At 34.3% G+C, this 20,802-nt stretch overlaps 1 protein-coding gene across 2 annotated transcripts; it reads left to right on the top strand.

The window, feature by feature from the left end:
• Positions 1-5,117: 5,117 nt before the first annotated feature.
• On the top strand, positions 5,118-19,048 carry LOC104886700 (uncharacterized). Of its 2 annotated transcripts, none has more exons than XM_010671176.4 (19): positions 5,118-5,416; positions 6,583-6,681; positions 6,789-7,019; positions 8,598-8,684; positions 9,238-9,327; positions 9,445-9,571; positions 9,706-9,806; positions 10,229-10,397; positions 10,551-10,672; positions 13,250-13,378; positions 13,463-13,561; positions 13,651-13,708; positions 13,829-13,904; positions 13,992-14,121; positions 15,462-15,619; positions 16,499-16,571; positions 16,669-16,863; positions 17,655-17,748; positions 17,978-19,048. In XM_010671176.4, the coding sequence occupies exons 1-19, from the start codon at positions 5,381-5,383 to the stop codon at positions 18,865-18,867; spliced, it is 2,964 nt and encodes a 987-aa protein (XP_010669478.2). In that variant the 5' UTR covers positions 5,118-5,380; the 3' UTR covers positions 18,868-19,048. The 2 variants fall into 2 exon arrangements, with proteins under 2 accessions (XP_010669478.2, XP_010669479.2); XM_010671177.4 differs by having other exon boundaries at positions 5,120-5,336.
• The last annotated feature ends 1,754 nt before the right edge of the window (positions 19,049-20,802 follow it).

Here is a 20,802-nt window from a genome sequence, read left to right as displayed (position 1 = left end):
ACGTCGTTTTGATGGTTTTAAGAGAGCCAAAATTTGGGACTTTTGGCAGTATTTTTGAAAGTGGGCCATCTCTTTTTCTCTCATCACTCACTCATTCCCTCTCTTTCTCTCTCATTTATTTTTCAAGAACCATTTCAATTCTCTCTCATTTATTTTGTTCTTCATTTATTTCTCCTTATTTTCATTCATTTCTATTATAAATTTCCAAATGTTGATATTTGATTTTATATTTGTTTTGCATTTTTAAAACTTTTTTTAATGTACAAATGCATATGGTTTGATGTACAATAATATACGAGTGTACATTTGGGATTTTCAGTGATCAAAGTATGACCATCAGTGTACATTGTGTTTATCCTTATTTACGTTGGTTGCGGTCCTTTTTTTTATTATTAGCTCCACCTACAGTTGCATGTACATGCACGTACATTGCATGTACACTTTGTTGACATTCATGTACATTAACTGGGTTACAATCATGTTGTTATGTGTTGACCTTTGTTCTAGTACCCATATTGAGTTTTTTTTTTTGTTTTTTTGTGTCTATAGAATATGTTATGCATGCATGTTAGTGAAGCTAATGTATATTTAGTCATACACAATGATCATTAACGCAACTTTAATGTACACAGAACAAAGTCAGCTCTATAAAATAACTTGAACACAGTCATAACAACATTGTACATTCAGGCTTATAATTGAACAATCTTGCTAGAAAATTTGTACATTGAGTCATATCCAGTGAACATTCAATCAAACAATAATGTATCCTTATTTTCAGTGATCAAAGTAATGACCATCAGTGTATATTGTATTTATCCTTATTTACGTTGGTTGCGGTACCTTTTTTTATTATTAGCTCCACATACAGTTGCATGTACATGCACGTACCTTGCATGTACACTTTGTTGACATTCATGTACATTAACTGGGTTATAATCATGTTGTTATATGTTGACCTTTTGATTTAATACTCATATTGATTTTTAATAATCAACACATCAGTGCACAAAGATTGCAAATTACTCACTTGACATCAGCTTTAGGAATTGAGTTACTTTTATTCTATTATGTTTCTTTGTACATTCTTGGTTTCGTGGTTGTTCATTAACAAAATAAAAATGTACAATGACATCCCCCCATAAAATCGTCAATAACACACAATGAACAATAATAGACATCCAAAGTGCAATCCTTGTGATATAGTGAACAATGTGATAACACACAATGAACAATAACAGAAATTCAAAGCAGAGGTTCAGATATTTCTTCAGATTTTTTCACTTTGTTCTCAAAATGGTGGCCAATGGTATTTCTTCACTTTGTGTTCTTGCAACCTCAAAAAATATTAGTAAATAGAGGATGAAATTTAAACAACAAAATCATTAAACATGGAAGGAGGTTGAGTGTGGAAAAGAGAGAAATGCTGAACAGTATATGGGGGAAAATGATGGCAGTTGACATCAAATCAGTTATTAAATGGTGAACAGTAAACGTCAAATCATTTACTTTTTGAATTTTCGATTTTGTACATTGGATATAAGGGGAATGTACATTGGCTGTCAAATCAATTACTTTTTGCGTGTTGAATGGTGCGTTTTATTCTTCTTGCCTTGCGTTTTGGACAAGGTGCAGGATGCTCATCCTACACCTTGGTGCACCATCTACGCATTGATTAAATTGAGGAAAGTGTACCTCAAAATGTCCCTAATTGAAAAGTAAGCTAACGCTCAAATTGACTAGAGTATTCAAGATCCAAACTTAAATTGCCTCATCCCAAGGAACACTGTGTCATTCACTCTATACCGTTAATTAGGTACCTAAATCGAACGGGTATTTGACTCTATGAAGATTTATAACCTGATTAAACCTAACAATGATCTAATATTACCCGACCCAAATTCATTTTGACTCGCTCAAGGCACTCATGGTCCCATCAATAAATCCCAAAATTGCTATTGACCTGATCTGATATTGATTTCACATATAACTTGATTCGACTGGATGCTTTTTTTGACTCGTCTTGATACAACTTGAAATCGCCCTATAGATAACGTAAACAAAATTTTAGTTGTATCCAAACGAGTCAAAAAAGTATCCAATTGATTAGTGTAGTATAATATTTACGTTAAATAAAAATTAGCCACCCAATTTGACACCCAAAAAAATTAAATAGGTCCGAGTATAATATTCATATATTTATGGAACCTCCTGTCGTAGAAGTAAATGAGGACATTATAACCACTAAGTCAACCTTGATCCTCTATTTGTTATTGTATATCAGATACTACGAAAAAGCAATGAAGAAGATGAAGATAGGTCGAGAGGAGTAGATATTGGTACATTGAGAAATATACTTGGTCAATATTCTTCATCCATTTCTTCTTAATTGCACCATTTGAGAATTCACGTATAATGTGACGCTTTTTAAACGTCAATATCTTTTAATTGCGTAAAAGTAAAAATTATAAAAATTTGATATTTGAAATTTTTGCATCGAGACGAATCTAACAAGACCCACTTAATTATTTTTGAATTAGGAAATATAATTGATCTGAAGACTAACCCCTACTAGGCTACTAGACTGCAGGGCACATCAGCCTAGAGGTTGAGTACATGGCTAAACAACCAAGAAGTAAATGACCAACATATTGTTAGGATGAGGATTCGAACCCTGAGTAGTGCCCTTGAATTCGGGTGATACTCCCTCCAATAAGCTACTACCTCTTCCTCATCTCCTAGTTTTCTATATCACTCCTCTATTTTTATTATTATATTGATCTAAAAGATACATTTTCCATTTTTTTTTCCTCTGACTTGATCTCATCTCTCCTGCCTAGTTGTCTCCTCACAAAGGTTTTCTCTCTTGATTTTCCAGCTCTCTTCTACTTTATCTCATTACATTGTAGATATTTATTTCCCATTTTTTCTCTCTCCTGATTTTCTCTTTTCTCAAGTTTATAAAAAACGACCATATATTCAGTACAACATTAGTTGTTGTACAGTACATAGTGCTCTAACCGAAATTCATTTAGAGTTACCATACATACATTCTTATTTTTTTTGTATATTGCCAAATATTTTCCCTTTAGTGATTAATAACGTTCGTTTATGGCTCAATAATGTTTATACAGGGCTCAAATGATGTTCATTTATTTATCGATGGTTATTTAGAGAACCGTATAAATTTAAAACAACTACTAGATTCAATTGTCTTTTTATTTTCACTAAAGGGTTACGTGTTATTCATAATGCTCTGACTAAAGTTCATTTGGAATGATCATATGTTCATCATAATAATCATACTAACTAAAATATTTTTATTATACCTAAATGTTTTTAGATCCTCTCTAAAAGAATTATATTTTACTGGATCTAATAGTTGTGTTTTCATTATAGGGTCAGCTGTTGTTCATAATATTTTGACTGAAGTTCATTTAGAGTCTCACATGTTTAGTCTAATTATCATATTGAATAAAATATTTTGGTTATAATTGTAAATATTTTTCTCTCTAATAAAATTATATTTTTATTGGATCTAGTAGTTTGTGGGTTGGTTCTTCCTTGATGTTCATTTATGACTCAATGATGTTCAATAATGACTCAATGATGTTCATTTGTTTATTTATAGTTTTTAAAATAGACACTATGCTCTTGGTGCGTGTGTATGTACTCTTTTGAGGATATTGTATAAATAAAGAAACAACTACTAGATTCAATAAGCCATCTTATACTATAGGGTCAGTTGTTGTTCATACTTCATAGCATTCTGAATGAAGTTCATTTAGAGTGATCACATGTCCAATCTAATTATTATATTGAGTAAAATATTTTTGTTATAGTACTAAATGTTTTCCTGTATAATAAAAATTATATATTGGATATAGTAGTTGCATGTTATGTGAGGCCACCGGGTGGTTTTCGATTTTTTTTCCGTAAAAATCCGTTTTGAAGGTCAAAATCACCCTTTAAGATCGCCTTGAAAGTCATGTTCAAAATACTACCAAGTTATTTTGACAAGCTTTCTCGAAATTATGTTCTTTTTTTTATTGAATTTATAAATAAATAAATAAATTTAGGTGCCTAATTAAGAATTAGATTTAAATTTATTTTATTTTGAGAAAGGGGTCAATTAGAATTAATTAGGATATTTTTATCGGATCTAGTAGTTGTATGTTCAGTGTTAGTTTTTCTTCATCGTTCTTTGACCGACGACCATTGACAATGATGATATTTAGTGTAATTACCATAGTGACTAAAATATTTTTGTCATATTCCTAATGTATAATGTTCATTCGTATTTGGATATTGTTCTTTTGTGGTTCTATGATGTTCTTTGTTTGATAAATAATCTTGAGCAAAGATAAGATCAGGAGAGAGAAAAAATTGGAAAATATATTTCTTAAAACAATATAATACAATAAAGCAAAAGATAAAGATAGAAAAGCAAGAGAGAGAAAATTATTCTAAGAAAACATAAATGAAAAAAGAGATAAAAGAAAGTGTTAGAGTAATACACATAAAGTGAATAAAGTAGAGAAGATTGTTAAATCAACATTTGAATTTAAATTTGTGGTTGTTAATCGAATTTGTCTTAATGTTCATTCATCACATATAGGTTGTTCATTCAGATCCTCCAAATATTCGTTTAGTTCTTTGAGCGACTTTTAGGAATCTGTGATAAGATGAATTTCCTCTCGGCTTTCCTCGTACAAGACCACTCATCCAGATGCCGAACAAATCCACCCTTCCTCCAATAATATTGAAATTTTGCTTCAATTAAAATTTAAACCTTAATCTCCCATATGGAAGATAAAAATCCATACCATTAAACTCAAAATTCTGTGATAAATGCTCCATTTTTATATGTGCGCACAATGTTTTACCTATACAAATGTGTGAGCGTATTTCATTTAGATTAGATTTTCTTAATCCAAGTGAATACAAACACAAACCATGAGTTGTCGAAAACTCCACCAAAATCCGGTGGTAGTTAAAACTAACCAAACCCCGCGTAAACGTAACGAATGACATTTTTCCACGATCGTGGGCGTATCTCATTGGACTCTTCTTCTTCCCTTTTAAATTTTAATTTATATACTTTAATTTGCAAATCACTCCTCTTAATCTTTTTATCTTTCACTTTCATGGCGTTTTTCTTTCTTCACCTAAATTTTTCATTTTCTCTCTCCTCTTTCTGCAACTAGTAAGTCGGACCACTTGTACTACTAGTATACCACGCCACAAAATCTCTCACTTCTCTCCTCATTTTTCTCGCCACTTTCTCTCTCCTCTTTCTTCTTCAGCATTTTTTATTTCCTTTTTTTCTTCACTCGGTGAGTTTTTTATTTTTTTATTTATTTTTTTTCTTCGCTCAACAATGATTCGCATCATCATCATGTGGTTTCTCAATATGGTGATCGTTCTTATTTTATCTTTTTTTTTTATTAATTGACTGATTTTTTTTAATGAGAATTGAGTTTTTCTTATTAGTTTTTTAATTTTCGCTTGATTAAATTTTGGATGCAATTTGCGGTATTTATATGATTTTTTTGGACTTTATGTTGTGTATGGATTGATATTTATCTACTAATTATGTCATTGAAATGCTAATCGGATTAAATTAAATTCGAGCAATTTCAGTGCATTGAGCTGAATTTTAGTTTGGCTAGTTGAATTGTGCTACTTAAGTGAGACAGTATTGGTAAAAATTCAGTGATTTTTTTGTTAATTTTTCATTAGGAATGTAATGATCTATGTTAAATTAGTTATTGAAGTTCCTTGAGATATTGTTAAAGGAGTTCAAAATTGTGATTGCAAAATTATCGATTTGAATTTTTGATAGAGGAGCAAAATTGAGAAGATTGGTTTATAGTTTTCATCTATGCATGTTACTTGTACTATCTATTCTTACTTTAGTGTGTGGCGGCGAGTGGTTTGTTGTTGATGCAGACATTTTCATTGTGGTTTTGCTTGGGCTTGGTGTAACTATACTTGTGTGCCAATTCTTTTAAATACTATGTGTTTAAGGAGTTTTATGTATAATAGCTTTGAGGAAATTCTTGTAGGAGATAGGGAGATGGCAATGCTAAGAAGTCGTAGAATGTGGGTTTGTAGAATTGCAGGCTTTGCTTTGTCAAGAAATTGATACGGAAATAGTGCAAGTTGTGGACTTATTTTTGTTAAGAACAGATTGAACTAATGGAAATGAGGCTTCACAAATAAATAAAATTTTGATTATATAGCTTCTTGGTCGCTTAGGGGTCAATCGAACTGTTTCTCACTTTATTTCCTACAGCTGGGATGTGACGCTAATGCTGTACATGAAGTTATGTGGATTTGTAGATTGTGTTTTTGGTGGATGCTCACGACCAGGAATTGTATATGTCCTTGTGTATTGACATCAAACAGTCTGTTGCATATATATATGTGTAGTAAGCTGCATTTTCACCCTAGAATGTGTTCTGTCATGTGTGATGTATGCGTTTTCTTTGTTGTTGCTGAAGTATTTGACAATTTGAATTCCTTTCTTATTATCGTGAGTTTGCATATCTAACATTTTCTTTTTTTTACTGATAAAAGATCAAGAAGCATCTGTCTCGTCTGATGGCTTGGGGAAACATATATAAGAGGCGCATCAGAGTCTTTACCTTAGCCTTAATAATTTACCTGGATTATAAGGTAAACATTGTTGCATTTGAAAAAAATACTGCCTTCATTTCTTCACTTTTCTTCTTTCTTTCTTTAATTTGCTATGTTTCAAAGTTCCTTTATGTCATTATGTACAGGCTTTGCAGAAGAGAAGTAAATGGATTAAAAACAAATCTAAAAAGGCTTCTGTATGGAAGAAGGCTCATGAACGCAATGCTAGGCGTATACTTAAATTTATGATACAAATGGAGGGTTTGTGGGTAAAACTTGGGCAATATTTGTCTACACGTGCTGATGTTCTTCCTGAGCCCTATATACAGCTTCTCAAACAGCTACAGGATTCCCTTCCTCCCCGACCCGTAAATGAGGTTATTTTCTATCTAATTTTGGAATTTTAATTATTAACGGCAGTAGGAAAAAGTATGGATATGTCACATTTGCTTGGAACGAGTATCTGTTGGATGTAGTCATTCCATATCATATGTTAATTTCCAGAGTAAATTGGTATTGTTGTATGATATAATTCCAAGTTAGGCAGAGATTTCAGCAAGGATCTTATTGGATAATTCCATTGGAGTTTAGCTATGGGAAGAAACTAGAAATGACTATCTAGAGACTGTTTTAGCAATTCATTTGAGTTAGTTGTTATTAGCTGTAGCCCAATATTTGCAACACTCATCAAAGATTCCTCTGTTAACTCTTAGAAGGGATTACCTTTGAGAGCTGCAAGGTGAATATTATTTTCCTTACTGTCCTTCCATCCTGTAGAACATGCTCTTATTGAACTTTTTGAGAATTTAAGTTCTTATAAGTCCTCGAATCTTGAAAACCTGCTGATTGTGTTCTTTACCCTTTCTTTCATTACATTAGGTGAAGAATCAGGACAACTCTTCTCCATTATGATTTAGTCTTTCCTAATTATTTTTTTCACAACTTGCCAACTATTTAAAAATCGTTGGAGAACGGAAGGTTCTTACCCTTTAAGAATGTGCTATGCAAAGGAGGAAATGATCAATTATTCGATTCTTCCCATGAAATTCAGGAAGAAAGTTTTCTTTTCCTCCTTAAACCAAATTTATTTTATCTTATTATTACACCACTTCTATTGTCCATCTTTTTTTACAAGTCTGGTTAAAAAATTAGTGCTGCCTCTATTGTGAGTTCTATCGAAACTAAGGAACTTGGTACTTGGTCAGAAATAAAGAAAAATGGTGTCACTGTATGGTAACTAGAGTTTTGGCCTCTGTTAATGCGTGTGACTTTAGTACACACTTCGTTTCTAGAAGCATATTAGTAAATCTATGCCTCATGATTTGAAGCGTGCGTATCCAATTACCTATATATTGAGTAATGACCTCAGGACTTTGGGTTTGAAGTTTAACCTGTGTGTGTTTTTTTTTGATAGTCTGGTTAGCTCCCATTCTGGACAATCTACTATAATAAAGATCGTCTTCATCAGAATCATGATGTCATGAGATTCAGATATGAATATAAATGTGTCGGGCTTTCGGCTACAAACAGAATAGGAACATGCTTTAACAAATTTCAACAAACAGAAACGTCGAGTCTAAGCATTCTGAAGAATCACATTTTTTTTGCTTACCCCTCTCTTTCCTGAGCTAGTTTTTATCGCTTTAAGCTCCAAGACATGTTTGAATTTTTTTTTTTTGCGTGGAGACGATATAAAACTGTGTTAGGTAAGTGTTGCTGGTTTAATTTGTTAAATCAAACTAACCATGTAAAAGATGTTCCTCTACTTCCTTTCATTGTATTTTAAAATTTTGGTAAGCCGTCTTTAAGTGGATGATATTTACTTTTTGTGTGATACTGTTGCTGGCTGTCGTTTAATGGACATATTAGAGTGGAGCTGCGGCCATTCCCTTCCTTTTGAAGCTACTTGAATGTGCTTAAATAATTGCATAATATTGGATTCTTGATATTAATAGGTCCGTAATACTATCGAGGAGGAGTTCGGAAAACCGGTGGAGGAGCTGTTCTCAGAATTTGTAGAAGTACCCCTGGCTACAGCATCCGTAAGTTTTAAATTGTTACTAGCCTGTTTCATTCTCTGCCTGCCAATGATAAGTGGGTGGTGGTGGTGGTGGTGGTTGAGGAGAGAGATTAGAGGAGTAGATATGAGGGAGAGAGTATTGTAAAGTTGAGGAAATGTGGTGTTGGTGCCTCAGTGGTGGTGTTTACATGTATTCTGTTTATTTCTCTTTATAAACATCCTGCTACTCTTTATATTATGGCTTGTGACACTTGTAGATAATTTGGTTATACTTTCTCTGTTTTGTATTAATTGCAACGTTTCCCTTATTTGGTAATATCTTCTGTGTATCTCTCTCCTATTACATGGATTCCACTTTTTGTCTATCTATATCTCTCTCCTCTTCACATGGTTTTGTTAATAAATGTGCCAAGGGGTGATGATGCAATAATAGTGAAACAGAGGAAGTACAACTTATTCTGTATTTATGGAAACATCCTTTAAATATAACATTCTTTGTTTAGATGAAGTGCTTTGATAAAGGCTTTTAGCAAACTAGAATAGTGGCTGCCGTATGTGACTATGTTTTTCTGCAGATAGCACAGGTTCATCGTGCTACACTGAGAAATGGACAGGAAGTGGTGGTCAAAGTTCAGCATGAGGGTATTAAGCATGTCATATTGGAGGTTCTTATTGAACTTTTGCCTTTTCTTACTTTTGCATTTGAAAGCAAAAATCTAAAATGTAAACAAGAGTAGGGCCACAACCTATAAGCTTTTGGTGTAATATTTGTTCACTCATAGGACTTGAAGAACGCGAAGTCAATTGTTGAGTGGATAGCATGGGCTGAACCTGTTTACAATTTCAACCCCATGATAGATGAATGGTGCAGAGAAGCACCAAAAGAACTTGATTTTAACATTGAAGCTGGTATTTTTTCCCCTGTAGATAGTAGATGCTAAAGAGGGCCGTAGCTTTTCGTCAATCATCAATTTTTTTGATTTAGTTAGTATGGTTACTTAACAGGCAAGTTTTGCTTTCTAATGGTCTCCCCATAACTGTAGATAATACCAGAAAGGTGGCCAGCAATCTTGGTTGCGACAAGAAAAATAATGATACTGAGGTCACCAATGATGTTGATGTTCTGATTCCGGAAGTTATACAGGTAAAGTAGTCTCTATTCTCTAGTGAGATCTTAACTAGATGGTATGTATATGATACAGCAGTAAGAGTGATAATATATTAAATGTATGTTTCATTTCCAGCAGATATGGCACAAAGAAAAGATCATCCTGTAAATCTTACATACTTGAAAGTGCAACTGAAAGGATATGAGGAAACTCACAAATTCATATTTCATACAAATGAAATTTAAATGAGATACAACCAAGACCACCGGAATTTTTTAAACAATCCTTATGAATTATGAAATTTCCCATGGCTGATATAATCAAGATTAAACTGGCTCAATAAGGACGCCGTATCAGTTAAACCTATTTAGATCCTGCCTTGTTTTTTTCATTGATGAGTTTACACAGAATTGATGACTCTTCACTGCATATTTTCTGCGTTCCTCCCTATTGGCAGTCAACTGAGAAAGTGATAATTTTGGAGTACATGGATGGGGTTCGCTTAAATGATTTTGATGCTCTGCAAGCACTCGGTGTTGATAGAAAAAGACTTGTGGAAGAAATTACACGTGCATATGCCCACCAAATCTATGTTGATGGATTCTTCAATGGCGATCCACATCCTGGTATGCGATGTCTCTATTGTTGTTCATCCTTGCTGCTTGTTAAGACTTTGTGATGTTCATTGACACTAATCTTGGTAGCAGTTAACATATGGTGTTGCCTATTGCATTTACTCTAATTTGACTATTAAATGTTTCTGTGCTGCGCTAAATCAGGGAACTTTCTTGTGAGCAAACAATATCCGCACCGTCCAATTTTGCTAGACTTTGGCCTCACAAAGTCACTTCCAACCACTACAAAACAAGCTCTGGCAAAAATGCTTTTAGCAGCTGTGGAGGTTAGTTGGAGCTTTTTGTGTTAGTTGAAGGTGTATTTTCACCTCTAAAGACTATGAACCTTTGCTTTTAAAATTTTTTGTTTGTGAAAGATTAAGCTGCAGGATTCGAGGTGACATACATTCTTGAATCCAACTCCAGTGATTTCCCCATGTTAAAAACAGTTTGTAACCAGAAAGTCATTAGAATGAGATGATTATCATGTTCACCAAATTAGGGGCTTGTTTTATAATGATTTCTTTTCTCAATTGTGCAATGATGTAAAGATCATAAAGGAATTGCATTTTAAGTTGGTCACTTGGTCGGTTTACATGTAAATTGAGGTGAATATTTGTTATGCCTTTTCTGTTTCTCTCTCTCTCTCTCTCTCTCTCTCTCTCTCTCTCTTTCTCTCTCTCTCTTTCTCTCTTTGTTCAAAACATGTCTCTTTTAAGCCTGGAAAATCATTTTTCAGTCAGTAGTAAAGGAAAGTGCATAGTTGTGTTAATATGTCTGTTCACTAAAAAGTGTATCAGTTTTGTTCTATCTGAATTATTAGACGATCTATCATTCACAACATGCTCCATGTAGATTGTTTAAAATCTTTTGTACAAGGAAATCTAGATCAATATGGTTAATAAAGTTGACTGCAATTATGGATTTTAATACATTCTCTTTGGTGCCTTTTTATCTCTTCATTCCTGGCCTTCTTTACTCCCCCCATTCCCTTGTTGCTAAAGTGACTTCCTAGATTATATTATCTTCTTGGACTATTGAGCATGAGGGACTGATGGAGTCCATGTGGAGAATCTTATGAGCAGACGTCTGTCTTACCTATTGTAGATCTCTAAGTATGTTCAGTCCCAACTCTAGGGAACTTCCAGGAATTTCGGGTCCACAAATGATTGAAAAATCGAGCCTTAATGTACAAGGAGAATTTGGCTTTGTGATTCTATACTAACGTGTTGGCTTAAAGACACAAGATGCACTATATTTTCTATGGTGTTTTCTTGTAATACAATGATCTGATAAATGGGAGGAGAAAGATGACTTTACATAGATTTATGAGTGAAAAACTTTGATGCTGTTTTTACTAGAGAAGCTGTCTATTTGGTGACTCAGAAGTATTTTGAAGTGACTGGGCTAACTGTATACTGATCTGTATCAGCTTAGGTTTTGTCTTGAAGCATGTTTTGTGAGGGCTTAAAACTTTTATGATCTTGTAGGATTACTGTATAGAGTGAATAGTTGAGGATGAAAGGAGTTTGAGTAGCCCGAAAGTACTAGTATAGCGATTAGCTCAGCATCAGAATATCTAGTCTTAAGGCACTAGAATATTACGATGAGAATGAATGACATGCTCAAGAATGCTCGGCATATTTAAACAGCGATAATTTGTTTCTAGGTTAAGGCGAACCCTATGACATAGATCCTATAAGCAGGGGCGGATCCAGGATTTCGAATTTGGTGGGGCACCAAATTAGAAAAGAAAATATATCATATTATAAAACAATGCAACACTTAAATTTTCACAACCTTAATAAATAATATTAAGTATTCAATACTATATCCATTTTTAGTATATTCTACATATTGACTTTCATATTCATCAACGGATGCAACCTTTATTTCAATTTGTTACTAAAGTTTATAAGAAGCTGATATAAATTTATTTAATGTAAATAGAAATCAAAACAAAATTTCAAATAGTAGAATTTATTTTTAAGTATTTGTAAATAAATCTTGGTCATAATTAATATATTTGAATAATGCCGAAAGTCAAATTGTTGCATTTATTTGTAAATGAAAGAAAAAATAATCGTTATATCACAAACAAAAAAAATGGTTAAAATTAGAGCTAAAATTCAAGGAGATGGATACTATTTAAAATATGAAATGAAGATCCAAAATAGAGAAGGAAAAAAATGGTAAAATAGAAAAGATAAAGAGTAAGAAGTAAAAATAAGAAGGAAAAACAAAAAAAAAAACAAAAAAGAAAAAAAAGAAAGCAGAAAAGCGTATAAGGGAACTCGAACCCGCGGCGCACGCAACAGCAATTACAACTTACAAATAAAGAGTAACCACTGGAGCAAGTTGCATTTATGTGTAATTATTATGCGAGTTTTAAATTTAACCTATTGTATAAATCTGCTTGACGTTAAAAGTAAAAAGAATCCGATTTTTTTTGGTGGGGCACGTGCCACCCAGGACCCTTAATAGGTCCGCCCCTGCCTATAAGAATCATTACTAGTTAATTTTTAGCTGAACTAAGTGAATCTTCAAATGAAGATGTGTGATGTGATAGCAGTTATTGATTTCAATTCAGTGCAGGACTCGGCTTAAATACTCTATACTCTGAAAAGATGATTTGCAGCTTGAAAAATGTCTTTTGTATCATGCCTACAATTGTGGTTTCGATGCTGCTTTCTTTTTCGATTTTAGCCATCATTTCAGCAAATCCAATTTTAACAGCTTTCTCATGTTAATTTTCTAGTTTTTAAACTTATTTTATTCTCTTAATGCACTTTACTGAGCACCATGAAGTTATTTTAGTAAACCAGATAGCAAGACTTACGAACTATTGATATTACGAATGGCAGGGAGATCATGTGGCACTTTTGTCTGCATTTGCAGAAATGGGACTCAAGCTGCGCATGGACTTACCCGAGCAGGCAATGGAGGTGACAACAGTATTCTTCCGTAACTCAACTCCTGCTAGTGAAGCTGCTGTGAGTATTGGATTTGGGGTCAAGGTCACCTTTTTTATTTTCGTTTATAAAACGACCTTAACCAAATCCCTGTTCTCTATCCAGGAAACATTAAAAAATTTCAGTGAAGAAAGAGCAAAAAAATTGAAGGCCCTCCAGGAAAAAATGCAACTTGATGACAAAGAAGTTAAACGTTTTAATCCTGTAAGTTCACTTGGTTTGAATGAATGATACTACCAATTATTCTTGATATACATGTATGTAAACATTGTATTGGCTTCTTGATCTTTTAGGTTGATGCCTTTCCTGGAGATATAGTGATATTTTCACGGGTGCTTAATCTTTTAAGAGGTCAGGGGGTAAATGACTTGATTAGCTGATTATTTATCACTGTGGTTTCTGTTTAACAGCATCTTGGACTAATATACATGCCTTTCTGTGATAATAACTGAACGAATAGCTTTGAATCAGGTCTTTCTGCCACTATGGATGTTCGTATTGTCTACTTTGATATCATGAGACCATTTGCCGAGTCTGTTTTAGGCGGGTGTGTTAATTTTTTTATTAGACGTGGATGCTTTTTTTTTTTCTCAAGTTCGTCTATTGTTTGACGTAGATGGTTTTTACTTGTCAGAATCATTAATATGGGTCCAGAAACAAATAGACAATGGCTCTGTGACACTCCTGTACGTTCAGACGTGGAGAGAAAGCTGCGGAAGCTCCTGATCGATCTGGGAAATGCCGGAAAGATACTTGGAGTTCAGGTATATTTCATGACCCTTTTTATGTCACTTATAGTGTTGAATATTGTTGAATCTAATTGCGGCTTGCGTAACTCTATGGCTGTACGTTCTCCCTTGCTTGCAAGTTGAAAATTTCTTACTAATAAGAGACCTAAATGTCCACATGTCAAATAGGAAAGAAATTAAAGTAAAAATGTATATGTTCATCCATACTATATTACAGTTGCTTAAGTTTATCTGTTTGCTCACATCTTTCATCTTTTTTCTGTCTCTCTGCTCTTTTTCCTTCTTTATTTATATCTTCTTATTGAGTTGGGAACGGAAAGTTTAAGGATTGTGGAATTTATCGATTTTTCCCAATTTACCGTTTACTTCACAAGATTGGTAATATATATAGTCCTAATTCTAGAAATTGTTTTCCTTGATTATATTGTTACTCGTTGTGTAAGCATTGCATTAACATTTGAATAAGAAGTAAGAACAAGAGGATGAAACTAGCAACCAATTTTGAGACAATACATGTACTTTGATTTGCCACTTGATATGCATGTTTCTAATAACATGTTCTACAGAGAAGATGTTTACTTGTGTCACCATCTCTTCTTTATATGCTGGAGATTAAAGTTGATCATGTGCAACCTCTTTAAAGCCTGGACCAACTTCTGACTGAAGTGAATCTAATAGCTCATGCTTTAGACTTATTTTTAATCAACAATACAGCAGAGAAGGTTCTGGAGCTAGCCACAGTTTATGTTATTAGATGTAGTGACATGTCATTCATTCTAAGGACACGTAATTATTTCTTACCATTCAAGAACATTAGACATGAGTTTGTCATATCCTTGAATTATAGGGGACACTCTGTCTTAGTTTTAGACTTATCATGATTGAAACACTGTTTGGGTATTGTACTTCTATCTTGTAAATATCATTATACTTTTCATTTGCTTTAAAGTAATGAATCAGGGAATGGTAAGAAAGTTGTCCAGATCTTCGATAATTTTTGGCAAAAATTTCTTTCCATCTCATTGTCATCCAAAGATGCAGGTGATGTGTGAGTGTTAATTAAATGCATGAAGAAAAATCAAGTGGTTGCTATAAGATGAATACCTGGAAATAAAACATGGAAATCCCATGTAACACGCAAAACTTCACTATTAATTTCATGTGTAATAACTTATAACAAGTGAATAAGAATATTAATTCTTCTCAAAAGACTATGTTTCAGATGTTGGAATGAGAATTTTTTCTTTTCAAGTAAAACTGGTTACAGCAGCCTGTCGAGTACAAGTTAAGACATTTGAAGAGTTCTTATCGAAGTATCTACTTAACAGGATCAAATTTTATGCAATGTCAATTAGATTTGTGCCTACAAAGATGGGGAAGTCATCATCGACACTGCTGCTGGAGTGCTAGGAAAGTATGATCCCCGTTCAGTCCAGCCTGATTCACTGTTTCCTGTCTTTTCAGTGACAAAGGGTATCACAGCAGGATTGATACATTGGTTAGTCGAGAAAAGGTAATTTTTTCTTGGTGCATAGTTCTGCATCTTTATGATATGAGCTTCTGAAGCTATAACCTGCTATTGGGTGTGTGATCCTTTTTCTACTTGTTTTAAAGACCTTTTTGGAAGAAACAATCTTCTTGACGCAGGAAACATAGTAAAATGATTTGTTTTCTCTTTTTTCTTTTTCTTTTTCTTTTTCTTTGGGAGAGGGGGATTGGTTGCTAATGGGCTCCATGAACGAAAAGACTAATACAGCATGGGTTTAACGAACCATAACATCTCATGTAAATGTTTTATCATTGTTTTATACTGCAATCAAGCTGAGCATCAAAGTATGTCAGTCGTATCTGCTACTTCACTGATTTGTGAAAAATCCTTATCATACGTGAACTAAATTGAAGCTTTCACAATCTTAGCTTTCTTGGGCTATTTTTCCGCAATCAGATGCGCATCAAATATCTGTCTGATATCGTTTTGACTGCTTTTTTGAGAAATCCTCACCATAGTACTTGAACTTATAGGAGCTTTTTTTTTGTCTTAGCTTGCTTGGGAAATGTTGAAGTTCCAAGCTTAGTTAGCTTGTTTTTTTGATAAAATATTGATATCTGACATTTTGTGTGATGACATATTGATATCAATTTCTGTAAGCATAAAGTATTGTCTTCATTCTAAAAACTACTGAGTAATGAGTGTAATAAAAGATGTACTGAATGAAGAGGGTCTCAGAGGCTGAAAAAAATCAGCTTTACAAACGTCTAGCCCCTTGGAAAATCCAAAGTCTTGATTATGTTTGTTTACGCTGGGGAAGATGTAAAGTCTTGATGGACATACATATCACTAATGTGTCTTAAAGTTCCTGTTTGATAATACCTCTTTAATTTGATCCTGCAGAAAATTAAGGTATGATGAAACTATTGCTTCTATTTGGCCTGAATTTGCATCAAACAACAAGGATATGATAAAGGTTTTTTGCTTACATTTTCAAAGACATCTGTGATTTATAACGTTTCCTTTCTGCCGCATTTTCAATTTTGTTACATTACATTGTTTGTCCTATGCAGGTTCATCATGTTCTTAATCATACATCTGGTCTCCACAATGCATTGGCCAACATCATGAAAGAAAGTCCTCTATTGGTATCTGATTGGAATGAGTGTTTGCAACAAATTGCTCAGTCTACTCCTGAGGGGGAGCCTGGTCAACTACAGTTGTATCATTATCTCTCATTTGGATGGCTATGTGGCGGAATTGTTGAGGTTTTGATCTTGTCATTCACTGTTATCCTTGTAATATGCCGATTTGATTTCCTTTTGCATGCTGCCACATTTTTTTATTGTTATTAACTTTTTTTGGAAATTTATCCATGCTGCAGTTAGATATAAGCAATTGCCTGTTTTCATTTCAATTTATTTATCTAGGCATTGCGCTTGAGTTTGTTGTTCTGAGTGCTGTTTGATCTATGGTTGTCATATAACTTTATATGATGATGATCCATCTGAAATTAAATCTCTCTCACTTATTCCACATGGGCTAGTGGCTTTGCGCACTTTGGTTTTAGATCTTGTGATAGACTTGGAAAACTGACCTGCATCAGATTACCCCAACCAAATTACCTGACACAAACCTGAACTGTACCCAAAACTAGATAACTCGATGTCGACCTAAACTGACCTCAAAGCTAATAAAACCTGATATTAATTGATTTATTCTATAAAATTGTATCACAAATAGAACCAAATATAACTTGACCCTAATTCGATCGAAATTGAACCAATTGCTGAAGTAACCTAAACCCAATTAGCCCGAACCAAACTGAACATCAAAATGACCTTTTCCACCCTTAACTTGTGATGTAGTGTTAGTGTCTTTTTGAACTACTGCCTTCATTTCATTTGTACCGGATCATGGTACACTTACGTGGGCCGGGGGGGGGGGTTGTTGGTCCCAAGTTTGCTATTCTCTGTCCGACTCCGTTTTGGGCTCTATTTTCAATAATTATCTTTATGTGTATTGAAACCGTTTGCTTTGCTTTTACATTGTGATTTAGCGTGCAAGTGGGAGGAAATTCCAGGAGATTCTTGAAGAAGCAATCATACGTCCACTAAGTATTGAGGGCGAGCTGTATATTGGGACTCCCCCAGGCAAGTTAACATTCTTGTCTTGGTGATTTGTCTTCAAAAGCTTGCAGCGAATATGAATTGTACTCAAAAAAATTCATCGAGTTTAGAAGTCTACCATAGATATGAAGTTGAAAAAAAAAAGACTAGAGAACCAATTTCATTGACTGTTGTTTTCTCCTCTTCTCTTTTGCCTTGTTTTTTGTTTTTAAAATTTCTTACATTTCTTCTGTTGCTCGATTCCTCAATTCAGGAGTTGAAGATCGACTAGCAGCACTTACTCTGGACACCGATGATCTCAAGAAACTGTCTGCTTTAGATGCCCGTTCTGACTTGCCTTCCACCTTCCAACCAAGTCAAATTGCTCAGGTTGCTACTGCGCTCCCAGCCCTCTTCAATTCTCTTTTTGTCCGCCGTGCTATCATACCTGCTGCTAATGGACACTGCTCCGCTCGTGCTCTTGCACGTTATTATGCTTCGTTGGCTGATTTTGGAACTATTCCAAAACTTCCCTCCTCGTCACCGCCCCTTGGCAGCCACACCCATATCCCAAAGTTTCCATCTGAGAAGCTTCCTAAGAGAGAGACCAGCACCCATAAGAAGCGTCTAAATCTGGTTTCTCTATGCAGAACCATGATGTCTGAAAATTTTAGTTATGAAAAAGGTAAAAAGACTGCCAAGGGTCCCACTTATGATAGGGTTCCAAGTGACGAGGGTAGTAGCGGTAGCGATAGCAGTCATGCTGAACAAAAACTTGACAGTGATGTGAATGGTGATGATCATGAAAAGACGCCTGAGAAACTTTTCACCAACCCTGGAATTCATGATGCCTTCATGGGTCTCGGAGAATATGAGCATTTGGCCTTGCCAAATGGAGATTTCGGGCTAGGATTTAAGCGGATAACTTCCGCTGATGGATCCATTATTGGCTTTGGTCACTCAGGAATGGGTGGGTCAACTGGTTTCTGTGACATCAAAAATAAATTCTCAATTGCCATTACCCTAAACAAAATGTCATTTGGGGCTGTCACTGGAGAGATTATTCAGCTGGTTTGCTCAGAGTTGAATCTCCCTTTACCAAAGGAGTTGAAAGGTCTGGAAGGAAATTTAGAGCTAAATTCTGGAAGGCCTTTGATTAATTGATTTCCTCTCTTGTGAATTGTGATCATAAAAAAAGTTTTGTTGTGCGTTTTGAGTTTCTGTTCGTATTGATGTATATTTATCAGATCTGAAGCTGAAGATTAGCGGAAGCAATTGTATAAAGATGACGGATGCTACAAGCAAAGTTGTATAAATTTCTTGATAAACAATTTTATTAATTAAATACGTAGAACTAAAATCTGTATGAAGAGATAAAAAAAAAACCTATGCTAAGCTAGCACCCTTTATTCATCAGTTAGGGGGCTGTCATGGATGTTTTCATCCATGGTAAGCCCCTCTTCCTATTTTATTTTTAGTTTTTATTTTTATTGAATAAATTAGTATCTCTTTATGAGATTTTTTTAGTACTCTCTGCTGTGGAGATCTCCTTCTCTCCTATGGGAGTTGTGAGTATGGTTTTTTTTTCGTTTTTAGGTATGAGAAATTGTTCTCATTGGTTGAAGTTTGAGACTCAACATGAAGGTATTGAAATCTCGGATGCGGTAAACATGGTTCGATCAAGATTGTTCTTCCCAAACTATGTTAGAATGATAGACTTCCTCATCAATAGCTGTTTGATTCAGCAAATCCAAGGGAGCTGCGTTGTATTGCTCGATTTGGTTCATTGTAGTTTTTTCGAAGGCGAATTTGATTTAACCTTGTTTGATTGTATCTTGTTTTTCTTTAATATCTATTGTAGATGCTGTTTGGCCTTCAATTAATGAATTTTCTCTTAAAAAAACAAAAAAAACTTCAAAGTTGTTATGAGTGGGCCGGGATTTCGCTTGCACACTCTACTTCCAACTTCCAAGGGACTTGTTAGTTAAGTTGAGTCGGGTGGATGTGGATCAATACAAGATTATGCTTTGGTACTAATAAAGCATGAGAATGAATCCAGGTGTTTTATCTCTTCGGATAATTTGGTATTAACTTTTCCCTCTATCCTTGTATTCAAATACATTAAAAAAATTTCCTTACAAGCTAATGTAGCCTTTGTTTTTTTTTTATCTATCATAATAATAATTTCATTTTTCACTTCTGTTTACCTTATTTTCTTTTTTTGAACGTCTTAAAAAATATTGCTCCATTCTACAAAGGATCTTGGAGACCACTACGTTACACTCACATATATTTTTGCTCCTATATTATTTCTTTTGTGAACTTCATCAAACCAAAATTTAACAAAGTAACCAACGCTCGATGGGGAAAATTATCACAAAGGGAGTAATACTTATATGCCTTTGTTCTTCATCGTTTAGACATTATAACGTTGGTCGTGGTTGAAGCTTTGGCGGACGAATGTTGGTCGTGATTGAAGCTCTGAACGTCTGTCGTGGTTGAAGCTCTGGCGGACGAACATTGGTGGACGAACATTGGTTGAGAGGAGGAGGGGAGGAGAGAGAGGGTGAGAGAACAAATGAGAGGAGACAAAGGATGAGAGAGGAGAAAGATGGTGAGAGAACGGCTGAGAGGAAAGAGAAGGAGAGAGGCGCGCGAGTTCTGAAGAAGAGATGAAATTAAGGAGAACAGAAAAACCCTAACACGCCTTATATATATACATATTTATTAATGATATTGCTGCGGTTTTTGTCAAAAACCGCAACAATATATTAAAATATTATTTTTTAATATTATTTTAATATATTGCTGCGGTTTTTGTCAAGAACCGCAGCAATATATTTGGTCAAATAGTAAACTATTTTCAAAAAAATTCCTGTCAACAACATATTGCTGCGGTTTTAGGTCGAAACCGCAGCAATATCGTTATTTTATATTTTACTTTTTCTTTTTATGTGATATATTGCTGCGTATGGGTAAAACCGCAGCAATATCACCGCAACAATTAGCAATTATTCTACTAGTGTTAACTACAAATCACCAAAGATAAACTAATTAGAGTTTATGAATAGTGTAAAAGTAAACCGTTGCAAGTTAAAA

The sequence above is a fragment of the Beta vulgaris genome, chromosome 2 (assembly GCF_026745355.1).
Source record: "Beta vulgaris subsp. vulgaris cultivar EL10 chromosome 2, EL10.2, whole genome shotgun sequence".
NCBI lineage: Eukaryota > Viridiplantae > Streptophyta > Magnoliopsida > Caryophyllales > Amaranthaceae > Beta > Beta vulgaris.
Note: the sequence above shows the minus strand (reverse complement) of the source record. Positions and strands in the feature narration are given on the sequence as shown.

Bases quoted from the DNA above. Each gene is read 5' to 3' on its own strand.
- LOC104886700 (XM_010671176.4), top strand. From the start codon at position 5,381: ATGATTCGCATCATCATCATGTGGTTTCTCAATATG. The intron at 8,685-9,237 runs GTAAGTTTTAAA...GTTTTTCTGCAG, and splicing joins TACCCCTGGCTACAGCATCC to ATAGCACAGGTTCATCGTGC. The intron at 9,328-9,444 runs GTTCTTATTGAA...GTTCACTCATAG, and splicing joins TTAAGCATGTCATATTGGAG to GACTTGAAGAACGCGAAGTC.